We start from the raw sequence: 16,118 nt of genomic DNA, 5'->3' as shown, positions 1-16,118 counted from the left end.
ACTATACATGGTCGTTTTTTTGTCGGAAAAAAAAGCCTTACTATACATGGTCGTTTTTTTGTCGGAAAAAAAGCCTTACTATACATGGTCGTTTTTTTGTCGGAAAAAAAAGCCTTACTATACCTGGTCGTTTTTTTGTCGGAAAAAAAAGCCTTACTATACATGGTCGTTTTTTTGTCGGGAAAAAAAAGCCTTACTATACATGGTCGTTTTTTTTGTCGGAAAAAAAAAGCCTTACTATACGTGGTCGTTTTTTTGTCGGAAAAAAAAAGCCTTACTATACGTGGTCGTTTTTTTGTCAGAAAAAAAAGCCTTATTATACATGGTCGTTTTTTTGTTGGAAAAAAAAGCCTTACTATACGTGGTCGTTTTTTTGTCGGAAAAAAAAGCCTTACTATACGTGGTCGTTTTTTTGTCGGAAAAAAAAGCCTTACTATACATGGTCGTTTTTTTGTCAGAAAAAAAAGCCTTACTATACATGGTCGTTTTTTTGTCAGAAAAAAAAGCCTTACTATACATGGTCGTTTTTTTGTCAAAAAAAAAGCCTTACTATACATGGTCGTTTTTTTGTCAGAAAAAAAAGCCTTACTATACATGGTCGTTTTTTGTCGGGAAAAAAAAGCCTTACTATACGTGGTCGTTTTTTTGTCGGAAAAAAAAAGCCTTACTATACATGGTCGTTTTTTTGTTGGAAAAAAAAGCCTTACTATACATGGTCGTTTTTTTGTCAGACAAAAAAGCCTTACTATACATGGTCGTTTTTTTGTCGGAAAAAAAAGCCTTACTATACACGGTCGTTTTTTTGTCGGAAAAAAAAGCCTTACTATACATGGTCGTTTTTTTGTCGGGAAAAAAAAGCCTTACTATACATGGTCGTTTTTTTGTCGGAAAAAAAAGCCTTACTATACATGGTCATTTTTGTTGGAAAAAAAAAAAGTCTTACTATACATGGTCATTTTTTTGTTAGAAAAAAAAGTCTTACTATACATGGTCATTTTTTGTTAGAAAAAAAAGCCTAAGTATACCATGGTCGTTTTTTTGTTAGAAAAAAAGTCTTACTATACATGGTCGTTTTTTTGTCGGGAAAAAAAAGCCTTACTATACATGGTCGTTTTTTTGTCGGAAGAAAAAGCCTTACTATACGTGGTCATTTTTTTGTCGGGAAAAAAAGCCTTACTATACGTGGTCGTTTTTTTGTCGGAAGAAAAAGCCTTACTATACATGGTCGTTTTTTTGTCAGAAAAAAAACAACCTTACTATACATGGTCATTTTTTGTTAGAAAAAAAAAGCCTTACTATACATGGTCATTTTTTGTTAGGAAAAAAAGCCTTACTATACATGGTCATTTTTTGTTAGAAAAAAAAACACCTTACTATACATGGTCATTTTTTGTTAGAAAAAAAAGCCTTACTATACATGGTCTTTTTTTGTTAGAAAAAAAAAGCCTTACTATACATGGTCATTTTTTTTATTTAAAAAAAAGCCTTACTATACATTGTCATTTTTTGTGAGAAAAAAAAAGTCTTACTTATACATGGTCATTTTTTGTTAGAGAAAAAAAAAAAGTCTTACTATACATGGTCATTTTTTTTTTGTTAGAAAAAAAAGCCTTACTATACATGGTCTTTTTTTCTTGTTAGAAAAAAAAAAGCCTTACTATACATGGTCATTTTTTGTTAGAAAAAGAAGTCTTACTATAGAAAAAAAAAAAGTCTTACTATACATGGTCGTTTTTTTGTTAGAAAAAAAAAAAGCCTTAACATACATGGTCATTTTTTGTTAGAAAAAAAAAAAAAGCCTTAACATACATGGTCATTTTTCGTTAGAAAAAAAAGTCCTACTATACATGGTCATTTTTTGTTAGAAAGAAAAAAAAAAGCCTTACAATACATGGTCTTTTTTTTTTTTGTTAGAAAAAAAAAAGTCTTACTATACATAGGTATTTAAAAAAAAAGAAAAAGAAAAAAGCCTCGCTATACATGGTCATTTTTTATGCATTTGTACATTTTACCCTCATCCGTCTTGATCTAGAATAAAATATTCTCATGAAAAATCATTGTACGTTAGGTACTGTGGAGGCTCTGAAAAGTAATTTTAAAACAGCATTACCTGGAAAACTAATTTTCTACAGTAAATCAAGAATTTGAGCTTTCAAAGTTTCCAGTTTTTCAGCTATTTTTGGATAGAAAAAAAAAAAAAAAAAAGGTTTAAAACCCTTAAGGTGTCGTGACTCCCACTAGAGGGCGCAAGCGTCCCATTGATGACACCTGTTTTCGTCATCTATTGGAGCTCACTCACCTCAGACAAAAAGAAATTTAACCCTAAAAAGCCTCAAAAATTGAGCTTTTATTGATCCTACGAGCAAACACAAATGTGAAAATCAATTTCCAGATACGACTGTCAACTCGTACCATATTCAATACTCTTGTCCCAATGCTGAAAATTCTTACTTTCATAAATCAAAACATAGACATTTATAAAAAAAAAAAAAAAAAAAAGAAGTTTCACAAACATTTCCTCTTTTCCCACCTTAACATCTAAGTTATTCGTAAAAATCAGATCTTTCTCGTGTCTTGTACAAAAAGTTTACTTTTGTCTAAAGTAAGACACAAAGATGACATTTCACCAGCCTTGTCTTTTATTGAAAAACAAATAAGGGTGGATAGTGTTATTGTGCTGTAAAGCAGCAAAAAGATGGCACAACCCTGGCAATAACATATTTTTACAGCTGTTTGTATTTTCAATAGACCCCCTTTTTTTTGCAGCTCATTTGCAAGGGGAAAAAAAAAAAAAAAAAAAAAGTCCACACAGCTCTGACTGCATTTCACAGCAATTGGGTGTAATGTTCCATCTTTTTTTTCTCATTACAGCAATTTCACAAGCAGATTGCTGGATAACATAAATTGTACACCAGCATTGATGGCACAACAACTCCCACAATTCTGCAAAGTGGATGGTAAGCATGTTCAAATTTGGCCCTTTTAACTCAGGAAAGTAAATGTGGAAAAAAAAATATTAAACTGCATCTCAATAAACACGAGGAAAATGACTTGCTGCTAATATTAGCGACAAAGTGATTATTAGAAGAAGAAGAAGAAGAAAAAAAAAAAGACTTGGCTAACATACAACATACTAGACACAACAATAGGCACACCTGCACCATATTCTGCATAAAAAAAAAAAAAAAAAAAAACTAGCCAAAAAAAATTATGGGTTATCACGTAAATTATGAAATAATGCTATTTTATTTTTATTCCCACCACAACCACAAAAAACAAAATGATTTCATAGTTCGTACATAAAGATAATATATATATATATATATATATATATAAAATTTAATTTCCAAACTAAAAACCTTGACAATAAAAATATAACTCATTTTATTAATGATTGTGGCATGCATATTACATCAATTAGTAATGTGCGATCTACACAGTTAATAAATTATTAGCCAAAATTTTATTTATATATATATATATATATATATATATATATTTTTTTTTTACAAATATAGTTGCCATTTGGTCAGTTTTATTTCTGATTTACTAATTTACTAATATACAAACCACAACCACAGTTAGAAAAATAGTTAATATTCTTACAAAAAAAACTAAATATATATATATATATATATATATATATATATATATATATATATATATATATATATAGTTTTTATTAATTATTGTTATGGTCCTGTTGACATTGTTTTTGGGTGCAGGTGTACCTCTGATTGTGGTCTGAGTAACTTCCTGCCAGGATGACGAGATGAGCGCAGCACGGCAACAACGCAGATGGTGTCCGTTGATTGGTTGATTCTCTCGTCCATGTCGTCCTGTGCTCTCGGACGCGAATACTGTCACGAAGGCATCCATTTTGGGGAGGAGCTTCCCATTGGAGGCCATTTTGCATCATGTCCACCAATGACAAATACTTGGCCATCACCAAAACACATACTCAACCTTTTTGTCTTTTTTTTTTTTTTTACATTCTGAAAAAGTTCTTTCAATACGACCCACAATTTTAAGTGCAACTGGATGACCTCCTATTAAGTCTGGACTAAAAATGGGACAGACTGTAGATATGATCAGAAGTCAGGAGACTATCACAGCTGCTCAATTTGAATCTGGACTGGTCATATTTAAACAGACATTCACACTCACATTCACCCCTAAAGTCAATTTAGAATCTTCAATGAACTACATGCATGTTTTTGGAATGTGTGAGGAAGGAACATGGACTCTCCACACAAGTAAGGCTGGAGGCCGGATTCAAACCTCCCACCTTCAGTTTTCTTCATCACATTCCCAGCCACAACTCCCACTTCCTGTTCAAGCATGGCATTATTGCCATCATCCAGAAACGGCCACCGGCTCCCCGTGTGCTTGATGGATGACGAGTGACATTATTGGACGCCTCCCCCAGGATCAGGATGTTAAACTCGGATCTCGTCGTCGTCGTCGTCGTCCATGAAGGAGAAGTCGTCATCGCCGCGTGGCGAGCTGTACTTGGCGCTGTCCGTGTCGTTGTGCTGAAGGTAAGAAGTTTTTTCCTCAGTGGTTGAGCCGGAACTGGACACGGAGCAGCTGTCCAGGTGCTGGAGGTTGTTCCTGGGGTGGAGCTCAGGGCTGTAGGGCGCCACCATGACCTTCTGCTGGTAGATCATCATGCGGGGCGGCCTGGCGGGCGGCCGCCGCTCCTCGACGGGAGGGGTGTCGTCGATGAGCGGGATGTGCGCGGGCGAGCCCTGGCCCTCGCTGCCCTTGCCTTCCTCGTAGCCCAGGTCATCGTCCTCCAAGCCTTTCTTCTCCATCACGCTCAGGATGTCGCCGAGCATGGAGGGCCCCAAGTCCACGTGGAAGGACATCATGGACTCGGCGTGCTTCATGCCGCCGCCGCCGCCGTTCTTGGGCAGGGACGGCGGCAGCTCGGAGAGAACCCCCAAGTGGCGCTCGTCAAACGCCGAGTCCAAGGTGGCGATGGCCGCCGGCCCGTTGGCCACCGGGATGCCCACCCCCGGGCTCCCCCCGCCGCCCTCGTGGTGGTTGAGGTACGGCAGCGAGATGGCATTTTTCACAAAGGTGGCAGAGGAAGGGGCCGGCATGGTGGGATTGTACTCGTACCTGTCGCCGCGGTTGACTGAATGCGAGCGCTTGCTGCCGCGGAAGGTGCGGGCCAGCAGCGACGGCTTGGAGCCCGGCGAGCCGCGCTTGCCATCGGGGTCGGGGGCTTCACCTGAACGCGTGCTGAGGAAGGACGTGTCCCCGAAGGCGTCGCCGCCGCGCCCCACGTGCATGGTGTGCCGGAAGTCACCCAGGGGAGCGCTGATCATCTCCGCTGTCAAGTCGACGCGTGAACGCCGCTTGGACTGGTTGGAGTGGACCAGCTGCTTGAGGATCGGCATGATGGACGCTTTGTTGCGGTTGTTGCTTTTCTTTCAAGAACTGAGGAATCTTCTGGTAACTTTTGTGTGGCTTTGTCAGAGATACTCCAGGTGCTTCGTCATGCGGGCAGCCATTTTGGTCTTCACGCTCCAAATGTCATGTCCAAGTTGGATCAGGCTGTGAAGAAAACAACAAATGACAATGGTGAATTGACTCTTTCCTGAACAATGCAATATCTACTTTTGTTCAAATAAAGACGTTAGTCCAAAACAAATCCTATCGTCGGTTAGTGAGTCTGTCAGGATGTTGCATAACTCACTGGTGAAAATAACTCCATGTCAAATGTCCTTCCTGGATTTCTCTATTATTTTCTAAAAACGTTCACAGGTGGCCGGCGCTCAAACGATCCCGTTTTGGGCCCCTCGACTGTTGCATAACCGGCAGGATACTTGGAGCCGGAACACTCGGAGAAAAAAAAAAAAAAATGAAGCGGAGCGGCATTTCTTGGGATCGTCTTACGGAGCTGCTCGCGTCGCTACGTTGAGATTTGTTACATTCTTCTGCCTGCCTGCGTGTGTCTGTTTAGCTTGCAGCTCTTTGACTTGCTCTCCTGTGAAACCTCAAAACTCTCAGGGAAAGGCTTACAAATTAAAGCTTGCAGGCGGCTAATATGAATACAGTTTAGCGGCATTAGCAGGCCAGTGACTCCTGGCTCATAAATCGCTCACTTGAGAGATTTGAAGGCCCACTTGTGTGCGCTACCATTGTGCTAATGTGCTACTGAGGTGAAAAAACATCGCTTTGTGTTTTTAGGCCACAGGCTGGAGCCCACGCATGCGTAACTCTGATGTGAATCAATGGGGTGAGCACAATCATATATTATGAAAACATTAGCATGATTGCTGCACAACCAGATGGTGGAGACTTTGAGACTAAAAGCTATCACCGTTAGCATATCCCAAAGCAACTTTACACTAATGGAAATGATAATTCCGTTATCCTGCACAAAAAAAAAAAAAAAAAAAAAAAATCCACATCAATGTTGGTCAAGTTTTGATCCTTTAAATTATATAATTGAAGGCTTTTGTTATATATATGTCTGAAAGGAAAACATTGAATGGGGAAAAAAAGCAGTTTTAAAATGATGATTCTTACTAGTTTGATTTTTGGATCACAAACTAGCAATTGAATGTGTAGATCTTACATCCACTGTATGTTGGTATAATAAACACTGACAAACAAGACTTGACTTGAATATTGTTTGTGAGGTATGAGGAACTAGAGAAATTACATAAAGCAGCACACAAGCATGTTTAGTAGGGATGTGAATTGCCTCGTACCTGACGATTCGATCCGTATCACGATTCATAGGTCCCGATTCGATTCGATTCGATACCGATTAATCCCGATATGAATTTACAAGCCGATTGTTGCGATTTTTTCTACTCAAATTTAGAAAATACCGTTCAGTAAACCTATACATGTACATTGTAAGATTTATATGAAAATGTATTATTTATTGATCTTAAAGTTGAGTTTTATAACTGTGATCCACTGTATTTAACAAACAGGTTGTAACCTTTTTCATGTTAGAAAAGCATTGAAATAAAATATTAAGGTTTAATGTTACATTAATATAACATTCTTCCATGCTTAAGGTGTGAAAGTTAGACGTTTTTTAAAAAATATTTTTCCATCAAAAATGGATGTTAAAAAATCGATTCGGCTGCCTATTGAATCGATTCGAGAATTGCATGCTGTAGTATCGCGATATATTGCAGAATCGATTTTTTTTAACACCCCTAATGTTTAGAGTCTCACAATAGGCACTCAAGAAAGGGACAGTGTGTCAAATTGGAGTTCAGTCAGAGTTCTAAACAAGGGTTAGGGTTTCAAGTCTCAGATTCAACTCTGGCTTAGCGTTTCAAAGAGAAGCTTACGGTAGTTTTTCGGGTTCAAATCCGAGTTTCCAGGCAGGCTTAGGCTTTTAAATTAGGACTCTGAGTCCGAATGATGGTTAGTGTTTCAAGCAATTGATTTAAGGTTTCAAAGTAAATTTCAGAAGAGGGTTGGGTTTCAAACAAACCTGGTTTGTTCCCCTAATTTGAAACCCTTTCCCTTTTACGAGTTCAAGATAGGGTTATGGTTTCAAGTTAAGGTCAGGGTGTTCGAGGCATATTTACATTTCGCACAAGTTGAAGTCTTCCTGCTGCACACAGGCAAAAAGAATCAGCCTGGAAGTTGAGGTAAGGTATCGTTCTGCTTTGTTGGCGAACAAAACGTCGCAACGTGAGCCAACAAAAGTATTCGGAACACTAAAAGCCTCGAAAGACTAAAGCGGATGGAACACACTTCCTGATTCGAGATCAAGCTGGGCAAGAAGACAATCGGGAGGATTCAACATAAAAGATGCCAGTAGGGGCTCTCAAATATCAAAAAGTGCAAGCCACACTTTGTGTTCATTCTGGGAAATGAGCCATTTTATGTTCCCTGTTGAGGGCCCCTTGGTGTTTGAGCAGATCATCATCATCATCATCATCATCATCATCATATTTTGATCAGTTTCATCAGAAGATTATGTCTGGCTTTAACTCTCATTGTTTGACATTTGAACTAAAGATTTAACATATGGCTCAAGCAATAACTGATCATTTCAGTCACTATAATTGTGATATTTTCATTGCGACAGGGTTTCATAGACTTTCTTTGTTGCTCGAAGCGAGAAAAGGCTTTACGTAACCTAACTGAGCACCCGCAGCGCCACATGACACCAACTCAAGCGGAGACGAGCGGTGACGGGGGAGGAGGGGTGGCCATGAATGATTAAGGGCATCATCGTCATGTCACCTCGGCTCGCGCTCGATGACATCACAGCCCTCATCCGACATGCTTGCGTAATCCCGTGGCACCACGTTCCCCTTCTTTCAAAACAGAATCTGCAGTCAATCGCATCCAGACGACCGCATCTCACGCATGCTTCATTTTAGCGTGTCTTTAAATTGCCAAGCGGGTTTATCACTTATTCACAACAAACCACCAAAACGAATGACAATCACATAATAGTCATGCGGCATCCTCAACAGTAAAGTGTTATCTTTGTCTTCTCACACAAAATACTACGCAGACAACTTTGGCTTCATTTAGCCTCCAACAAGCCACAGTCGTGCTCATTGTCCAGAGCTCGGGTCGGGAACATTGACATGCAAATTAACTTGTGCGGCCCAAGTACAACAATGGCGGTTTCGTCAGCGGGGCCTGCGCTCTGACAAAGAAGAATTTAATTTGTCTCCAGTTGACCAATGTCAAGCACGGATCGCGTTCCCACAGCAGACGGGACGCTTGGTTGAAAACCTCATTAGTTGCGGGTTAGGGCCAAACCTCGTGCAATTATGCTAACATTGTAGACAGCTGGACAATCAAGTTGTTTGTCGACATCATGCAAACATATACCAAATAAAAACGTCTTCGTTTCAAAGTAGGTGTTTTCAAATTTCAGGCCAGGGTTAGGATGGAAATTTTGCTAGAAAAGTCAGATAGATCAACTTGGTACACAATCACTGTTTTTGTTATACTGACGTCCTTGGCTCGTAATGCATTGTGACTTCACTATGAAACCATCTGACTAGACCGAAACGACACCATATATGGTTGGCTGGTGGCTGATTGATGAGGATGAACATAACCTGTTCTTCCAGTTGGACTTCATGTCCGGTCGCTTGCTTGGTCGGGTAACCTTAGTGACACAAAAGCATGTGCCAAAGGAAGTAGACAAAGGAAAGTCAAAAATAATAAGTGGAGCATAACTAGACAGGTGTGACTCTCGATTGAGGTGAACAGGTCTAGCTAGCGTGTGAACACACAGGAACATGACTTGCTTCATGATTCAGTAGCATGCAACGTGCCAGATGTGCATCACCAGGCAAATCAGAGCAATGTTTTGCATGATTGAATATGATCAGGTTGGCAGTGGGCACAAACGCTGACACCAACTAAGGTCTAACCTTTGCTTACGTTCAAACTAACACCGTCTTCAAACTTTCCTTTGCTTTCCAAACGCCACGTTTCCTGTCTTGAAAGCCAACTCTCAAACCCTAACCCTGGCTCGAAACCCCAATTTGTGGCCCTAACCGAACACAGATCTGGCCAAGACTGAACACTATCACTGCAGTGAGTCTTTGTCAGACAAGTTCAAACAGATTAGTGGGGGAAAGGCTTTCAAATGTCTCTTAGCTCATTTCAGCAGGTCGTCATTTGGCGTGTTTGAGCCACAGGGGTTTTGACATTAGCAAATAAAGTCAACATGCCTGGGCCGCCCCAGCCCACCCCAGCCCAGCCCATTGCAAAGCGAGCATCCGCTGGCCCACTATCCTCCATCTGACTCCAAAAACACTTTTTTGGCCAGTTTCCTGAACGCTCAGCGCAACCCAATCACCACCTGACAGGCTTGAAAATGATTTCTCTGCGTTTCCAGCCAAGCTGGCCTTTTATGAAGCGCTTACTCCTGCATGACTGGACAAAGTGTTTGGTGGTGGGAGGTTGTGCTGTGCTGGCTGGGTGGGCGTCCATGTTGTGTCAAGGCCAAAAACAAGCCCAAAGAGACCACGGACGGCCGAGTTTCTGGACAATAAAACCCTCAATTTGCAGGATCCCAAAAAGTCTCCCTTTCTCTGGCTCAGACTGTCCATCATACACTAAACAACTGACTAGTTGTGCGATTTCAAAATCAACTCTGGAAAAACATGATTGCAAAACTTAAACCAACCTCTGAAACGTCTGTGCTCAAAACACCATCACTGCTAATGTCAAATGAGTAGCTAAGGTGTCACATTTGTTTTGGCTTTTCACAACACACTACACAGCCTCAACTACACGGGAAGTTAGGTGTGGTACAGTAGAAACTCAAAATTCAAATTCCAATGCAAATTAGGGGAGGGAAATGTCTAAAACAGAGTTTAAAGCGCCATCACGCATGACAAAGATCTTGCATTTCTTGGATTTTTGCAATACTTTGTGTTCAACTTGAGAGGAACTATATCAGTAATTCCGGCTACTCTCAAACTGTGGACTTAAAGAACAGCAGCAACGATAAAGAAGAGCACAGATTGCGGGGATGTGAACCCTCATTAGGGCTTCCGCAAAGGGATTATAGCGAGCGCGGACACGCAGGGTCTCTCGCCGCGGCTCTTTTGACAAATGGAAAGCATTCATGCGAGGGTCCCGCGGGGCCAAGTCATTGAATTAACAATCCGAGCTGCTGGAACGTTAAACCAAAGCAGAATGATTTTCTCTGGAAGGGTGGCGGGGCGTAGTTAGCCGATTCTTTAACTCATTCACTGCCTTTGACAAGTATACTTGTCAATTGTATTTTTTAGAGCGGTGCTAAATGGGGACGAATCTGAGCATGCTCCACTGTAAATATCAAACTTGGAAACAACTTTACTGATGTCCAACCACCGGTAGATGACATCATTGCCCCATTTTATAGGAAATAAACACAGTTTCAGAGTCCATGGGAGAAATGGCTGTATTTTGGCAAACCTACATTTTTCTGCTGTCAATTATAAAAGAACGGGACGGGACAAAAAGTAGGGAGTCTATTCTGTTATTTGGTAGATTCGGTTTATATATAATTATTGAATGTAATATCACGTGAGTATTGGAAATGTAAAAATTTTCTATAATGACTGGCAGTGAATGAGTTAAAAAGACAGAGTGAGCGCAGTCGCCTCTGGGTTTGTTTGGCCTTTAAGATGAAATCAGAGGGGAGGTCTTGAGGAACACACGATGTGGTCAAACATCCACAAGGGTCTTCTTGGTAGGACTGGAAGATACGCTGTTCAACAACTGCCATTTTTTTACCAGTGACACAGACAGCTTTTAAAACCTCCGGACTGACAAGACCAGTTACAAAAAATAAATAACTGTGGTTTTCACTTTGTCCTACCACTTCAAGCTGATAGTAACAGCCCTTCTCAAGGAGTTGACAGGTTAAGACAATGTAAAGTTCAAAGTCTGTCAACGACAAGTCAGTGGGCTCAAGGGTCACCAGAAGGCAAAAGTGTTTGCTAAGCCTTGACTGGAATACAAAGTGTAACCGAGCGACCGGTTGCGTCGCAAAACGTACAATAGGGGAAGAGTGCCAAAACCAAACAAAACCATCGGGGTACACCCAAAGCAACGTGAGTGTCGAGCGATACTCATCATTTGATAGGACCGGAAGAGAGAGACATGATGCTTAACAATTAAGCCATTGTAATTTTGTAGGTTAGCCCAGCACTAATCTAAAAATAACTTGCCTTCATGTGATCCCTTTATTTGGTACACCAATTATCAAGAGAGCCCAATTACACACTATTGCAGTTTCTAGGTGTGGATATCAACAAAACAACACCTGCCACTGAACACATGGAAAATAGCATACAACAAGCCAACAGGTTAGCGCCATGGAAAAACAACAACTGTTCAAACAAGATCAATACAACAAAGCCTGGAAGCTTTCACAACACAATACACAATGCGAGTGGAACAAACCATTCCAGTGGTTGTGTGTTGGACAGGTGTTTTTGACTGAGGACTTTTTTTTTTTTGGCCTAGACAAAGAGTTCAGAAAACGTACGCAACAGAATGTACGCTACGCGAGGAATCATCCAAACTGGTTCAGCAGCTTTGAAAAGGTGTTGCTGATAACAGGTGTAGCAGAAGCGATAATCATGGGCTAAAACATCTTATCAACACCTTCCCAACGCCTAAAAATGATTTTTATGTATTTCAGTAGAAATCAAGACATTACTGAGATAATTTTCATTTTTTTTTTGCATCTATTCCTTTCTTTGACTGCCACACTTTATCAAAAAAAAAAAAAAAGTGCCAGCCGATTTTTAGCATTTTAACTCATCTTTCACGGCAAAAATAATATTGTTTGCCTTCACTACATATACAATGTAGGTACTAAATGAAAGATCGCATTCCATTCATCATAATTTTACTAATTGTTATTAAACGTCTTTGGCAGTCAAAGAGTTAAGTTTGAATGATTGACTATCACGTAAGAATGATCGAATGATCCAACCATTTGCCTTACTGTAAATGAAGAACACCACAAATATGCGTTCAGGAAGAAATACGTCAGCTGCAGAGTAACAATTAACTTGGCCAAGGATTAATTACTTCAATTCCTTTGCTTTACTTGTAGATTAAAAATGTTTAAGAGAGTCTTTGATTCTTAAGAATTTAACCCTTAACTTTGTGTTTTAGTTAAATTATCTTTGAAGATGTTGCTGCACATAGATGAAAGCCTTTCATCTGCATAAATGACACATTCTTCACATGGAAAGCGATTCCGACTGTTTTCCTGCCTGCTATCAGCCTTATCAGACTCAACAGGGCCACTAAAATATTCTTCAACAATGTACAACTAACAGGTACGCCTACTTCTAGTACACAGCAGGCCTTTGGAACTCGATTGAGTCGGCAGTCGGACAATTCAGAAAGGCCACTGAAATTCTCAGTAAAAGCTGTTATTAGACTAAAAAAATGATCAAAAACAATCACAAAACACTCTCGTATCAATTTGGAGTTTCTTGCAGTCTGCTAAACCCACTTTGATACACAGTCCACTTCCAGAAAAATAAATGTCTATCATCAAAAGAGAGCAACAATTTCGGGTGGAGATGACAATAATTGAACAGGAAGAAAATAAAAAAATAAATAAAAAATAGCTCATGGTCAAAGTATAATCTCATTTTCTTTGTCTTGATTTTTTTATTACTTAAATTTTCTAAATGCTAACAGCAATGATAAGCAAAAGACAAAACTGACAGACTATGATCAAGCTCAAAAGTGGTCTACTTCCCATTTTGAGGCACAGTCCTTGACATGCCAAAACTAATCAGAGTATCATCAAAAGAGACTGTAAATTTGGTAAATGCACCAAATGTCAAGGTTGCAATAATCACGTTAACTCGGGGCTGCAAGCCAACGTTTTAAACGGACTCCCGAGTGAGTCACATGAATACTATTTGGGGTCCACTCAAAGCAAGCGTATAGCATTTTTTTTACTTGAGCGCCGCTCGTTCCTCTAACCCAATTCAATAATGCTCCCTCTTTTCAAACTAGCGATGAGCTCATGTGGGCAGCGAGCCAGCTTCCTCAAAATAGTTTGGCTTGTAAAGAAAAGCACAGTCAAGGAGAAAAGAATGAATACAAGCGTTGTACAATATTTGCGGCAAAGACAAGTGTTTTGAAATTTTTGCCGCACCAAGACAAAATCTTCATCTTTGAAGCACCTCGAAATGACACTAAAATGACCACTTAAAATAAAACTCGCCAACTTCCTGCGTATTTCCATTCAAGACACTTCAAACTTTTGACTTTTTTTATGCTGACGGGTGATTGACACACATACCAAATTTAATGCTGCGACGCAAAACTGGTTCCGTGGGTTGAATTATGTAAAACAAACAAAAATAAATAAGTTGCAGGATGTAGGACAAGCTTCAAAATGTCAGCCTACATGTTTCCAAGCTGCCAGTTTCATAAGCCCAAGTGCATCAAACCAAATGTATAAAAACAAACAAACCCTTCAACTCAAATACTCGCCTTCACTGTTCCCACATTCGATGACGCAAGTAATTAAATCTCAGCTAATAAGACAACATACTTTATCAACAATCTGTAACTTTAATACAAATACAAACCTCACTGTATCAACGAGAGAATGGGAAAAACAAGCAATCAAAAGTGTAACACTTATTAATTCATGATTTCCAATGTCAACACTTTTCAAGCTACGCCTGTGACAAATTACAAGTAATTATTTCCATGACCACTTTAAACAAATCCTATTTTCCAATTGAAATGAATGGAAATACTATTAATCCATTCCAGCTCCATATTCTGATCTGGTGTGTGCCCACACATATAGATTTACACAAACAAGACACAACTGCTCAGTAAGATGCAGTAAAATTTGTCAATAAAAAAATAAATAAAATGCCTACGACTGTTTGTGCTCAAATATTTGGTAACCCTGCAACTTCAAAGCTATTCGTTGGCCCATTTATAACAAAGAGACTTTGCTGACACAGAGTTATGTGGTTGTTTTAAATATGCAACACGTAATTGTGTGTTTTTTTTTATTTATTTACGTTGACAGTAAACGGTCAACTGGGTAGGGCTTGAAGCCTCTTTTTGAATAAATTTTCCACTATATGCCAAATACTCTAATATTTATCAATACCCATGACGACTTCTACTGTGCAATTAAGCTGAGATATTTGATACAGTAAACAATTTTCCATAGTTTTCTTCCAGTTAATCAATTATCCAGAGTAAATAGTTTCACCCTGTGCAATCCAATATCTCCTTGGATAATGTAGCATGTCTAGATGTGATCTTTCAGCACAAAACTGCTTTCTAGTCGTGTGCAAAGCGTTACAAGTTACATAATAAGTTGGGAGAAGGGAACTTTCCAGCCCATCTGCCTTTGATTAAATCATATTCCGTCTTAAGGGGAGCTCTACTCTACTCAGAAGAAACCTGCATGATAAATCCTGCCGTAAAAACACCATAAATATGTCACACAACACTCGAGTTAGGCCACAAAACACACAACACCCCCCTGCGTGCACCCCAGGCCATCTAGTTAACGCTTTACGCTTCATTTAAATTATGCCGAACTTCAAAGAGGTTCTTTTCATTACGTCATTGTACTGCTGTCAACTGACGGTTTTTGGACGTCGTGAGAAAAACGTTGTAAATTAGATTTTTGTTGTTTTTAAGTTTAACATAAGCTGCCACCATGGAGAAAATAGTAAAAGGGAGGGGGTAATTGGGGGGGGGGGCGCTCTTCATTGTTGCCTTTAAACGGTCGTGATAGCGATGAAGTTCGAATAAAAGGCGACGTTTAACTACCGAAAATAACGCGACAACTTGATTGCCACACGCGTCGCCGTCTCTTGTGGCCGTAAAAGTTCTACAAACAAGCAGTACACGTACACAAGTCAAACTAGTTACCTTCAACTGGCGTCCCGGGTGATTGAGGAACTTCCCACCGTCCACGACTTGTGTCCGCCGAAGAGTGAAGCAAATAGGCCGAAGAGACGAAAAAGTGTCCGTTGAGTGGACGCGGTTCCTCGGAGGAAGTAGCCTAGCTAGTCGACGTGCGTCGTTCGGCGTCTCCGTTCGCTTGTGTGTGCGTCGTACGTCCCACAGTCACTTCGTCCCTCCCGGGGCCTCCCTTCCGCGTCGGCCCCGCCCCCCGCCGCAGTTTTAAAGGCACACGAACTCCACTTCAACTTGGCCTCCGGAAGCTAGCAGCTAGTCTGCATGCTAATGTGTTCCGGTGGCCTAAGATGTAGACAACACATGCATTTTGTTGGCCTTTTGAAAATATTACAATTTGTATTAATTTCTAACATAAAAAAAAAAACATATGTCAAAGCAAACTTTGTTGTGAAGTTGAAATTAGTCATTTAAGCCCTTTGTCATGTCTTCTGAATGTATGTGCTAATGCTAAACTAACCTTTGCTACGTCAGATGGAAATCCCCCATGTGTTTAAAAAAAAAAAAAAAAAAAAAAAAAGGATTAGTCATCTGGATGCATTCATTCCAATTCATTAATCTGCTCTCGCTGCCACTACGTTTACAAGGTTAGCCTCAGCTTGACTTATCATCCAATTAACTTTGGATGCCATCTGACGGATGGACAAATTTAACATTTTTTTTTTTTT

At 39.8% G+C, this 16,118-nt stretch overlaps 1 protein-coding gene across 2 annotated transcripts; it reads right to left on the bottom strand.

Annotated features, from left to right (window-relative positions):
• Positions 1-2,616: 2,616 nt before the first annotated feature.
• cdc42ep4b (CDC42 effector protein (Rho GTPase binding) 4b) lies at positions 2,617-15,597 on the bottom strand. Of its 2 annotated transcripts, none has more exons than XM_077503313.1 (2): positions 15,403-15,597; positions 2,617-5,565 (listed from the first exon to the last, which is right to left on the bottom strand). In XM_077503313.1, exon 2 carries the CDS (start codon positions 5,406-5,408, stop codon positions 4,440-4,442), a length of 969 nt encoding a protein of 322 aa, XP_077359439.1. In that variant the 5' UTR covers positions 5,409-5,565; positions 15,403-15,597; the 3' UTR covers positions 2,617-4,439. The 2 variants fall into 2 exon arrangements, with proteins under 2 accessions (XP_077359439.1, XP_077359440.1); XM_077503314.1 differs by lacking the exon at positions 15,403-15,597 and adding an exon at positions 5,708-7,297.
• Positions 15,598-16,118: the final 521 nt, after the last annotated feature.

The sequence above is a fragment of the Festucalex cinctus genome, chromosome 17 (assembly GCF_051991245.1).
Source record: "Festucalex cinctus isolate MCC-2025b chromosome 17, RoL_Fcin_1.0, whole genome shotgun sequence".
Classification (NCBI taxonomy): Eukaryota; Metazoa; Chordata; class Actinopteri; order Syngnathiformes; family Syngnathidae; genus Festucalex; species Festucalex cinctus.
The sequence above is the reverse complement of the archived record's forward strand: the minus strand, read 5'-3'. Positions and strand labels throughout refer to the sequence as shown.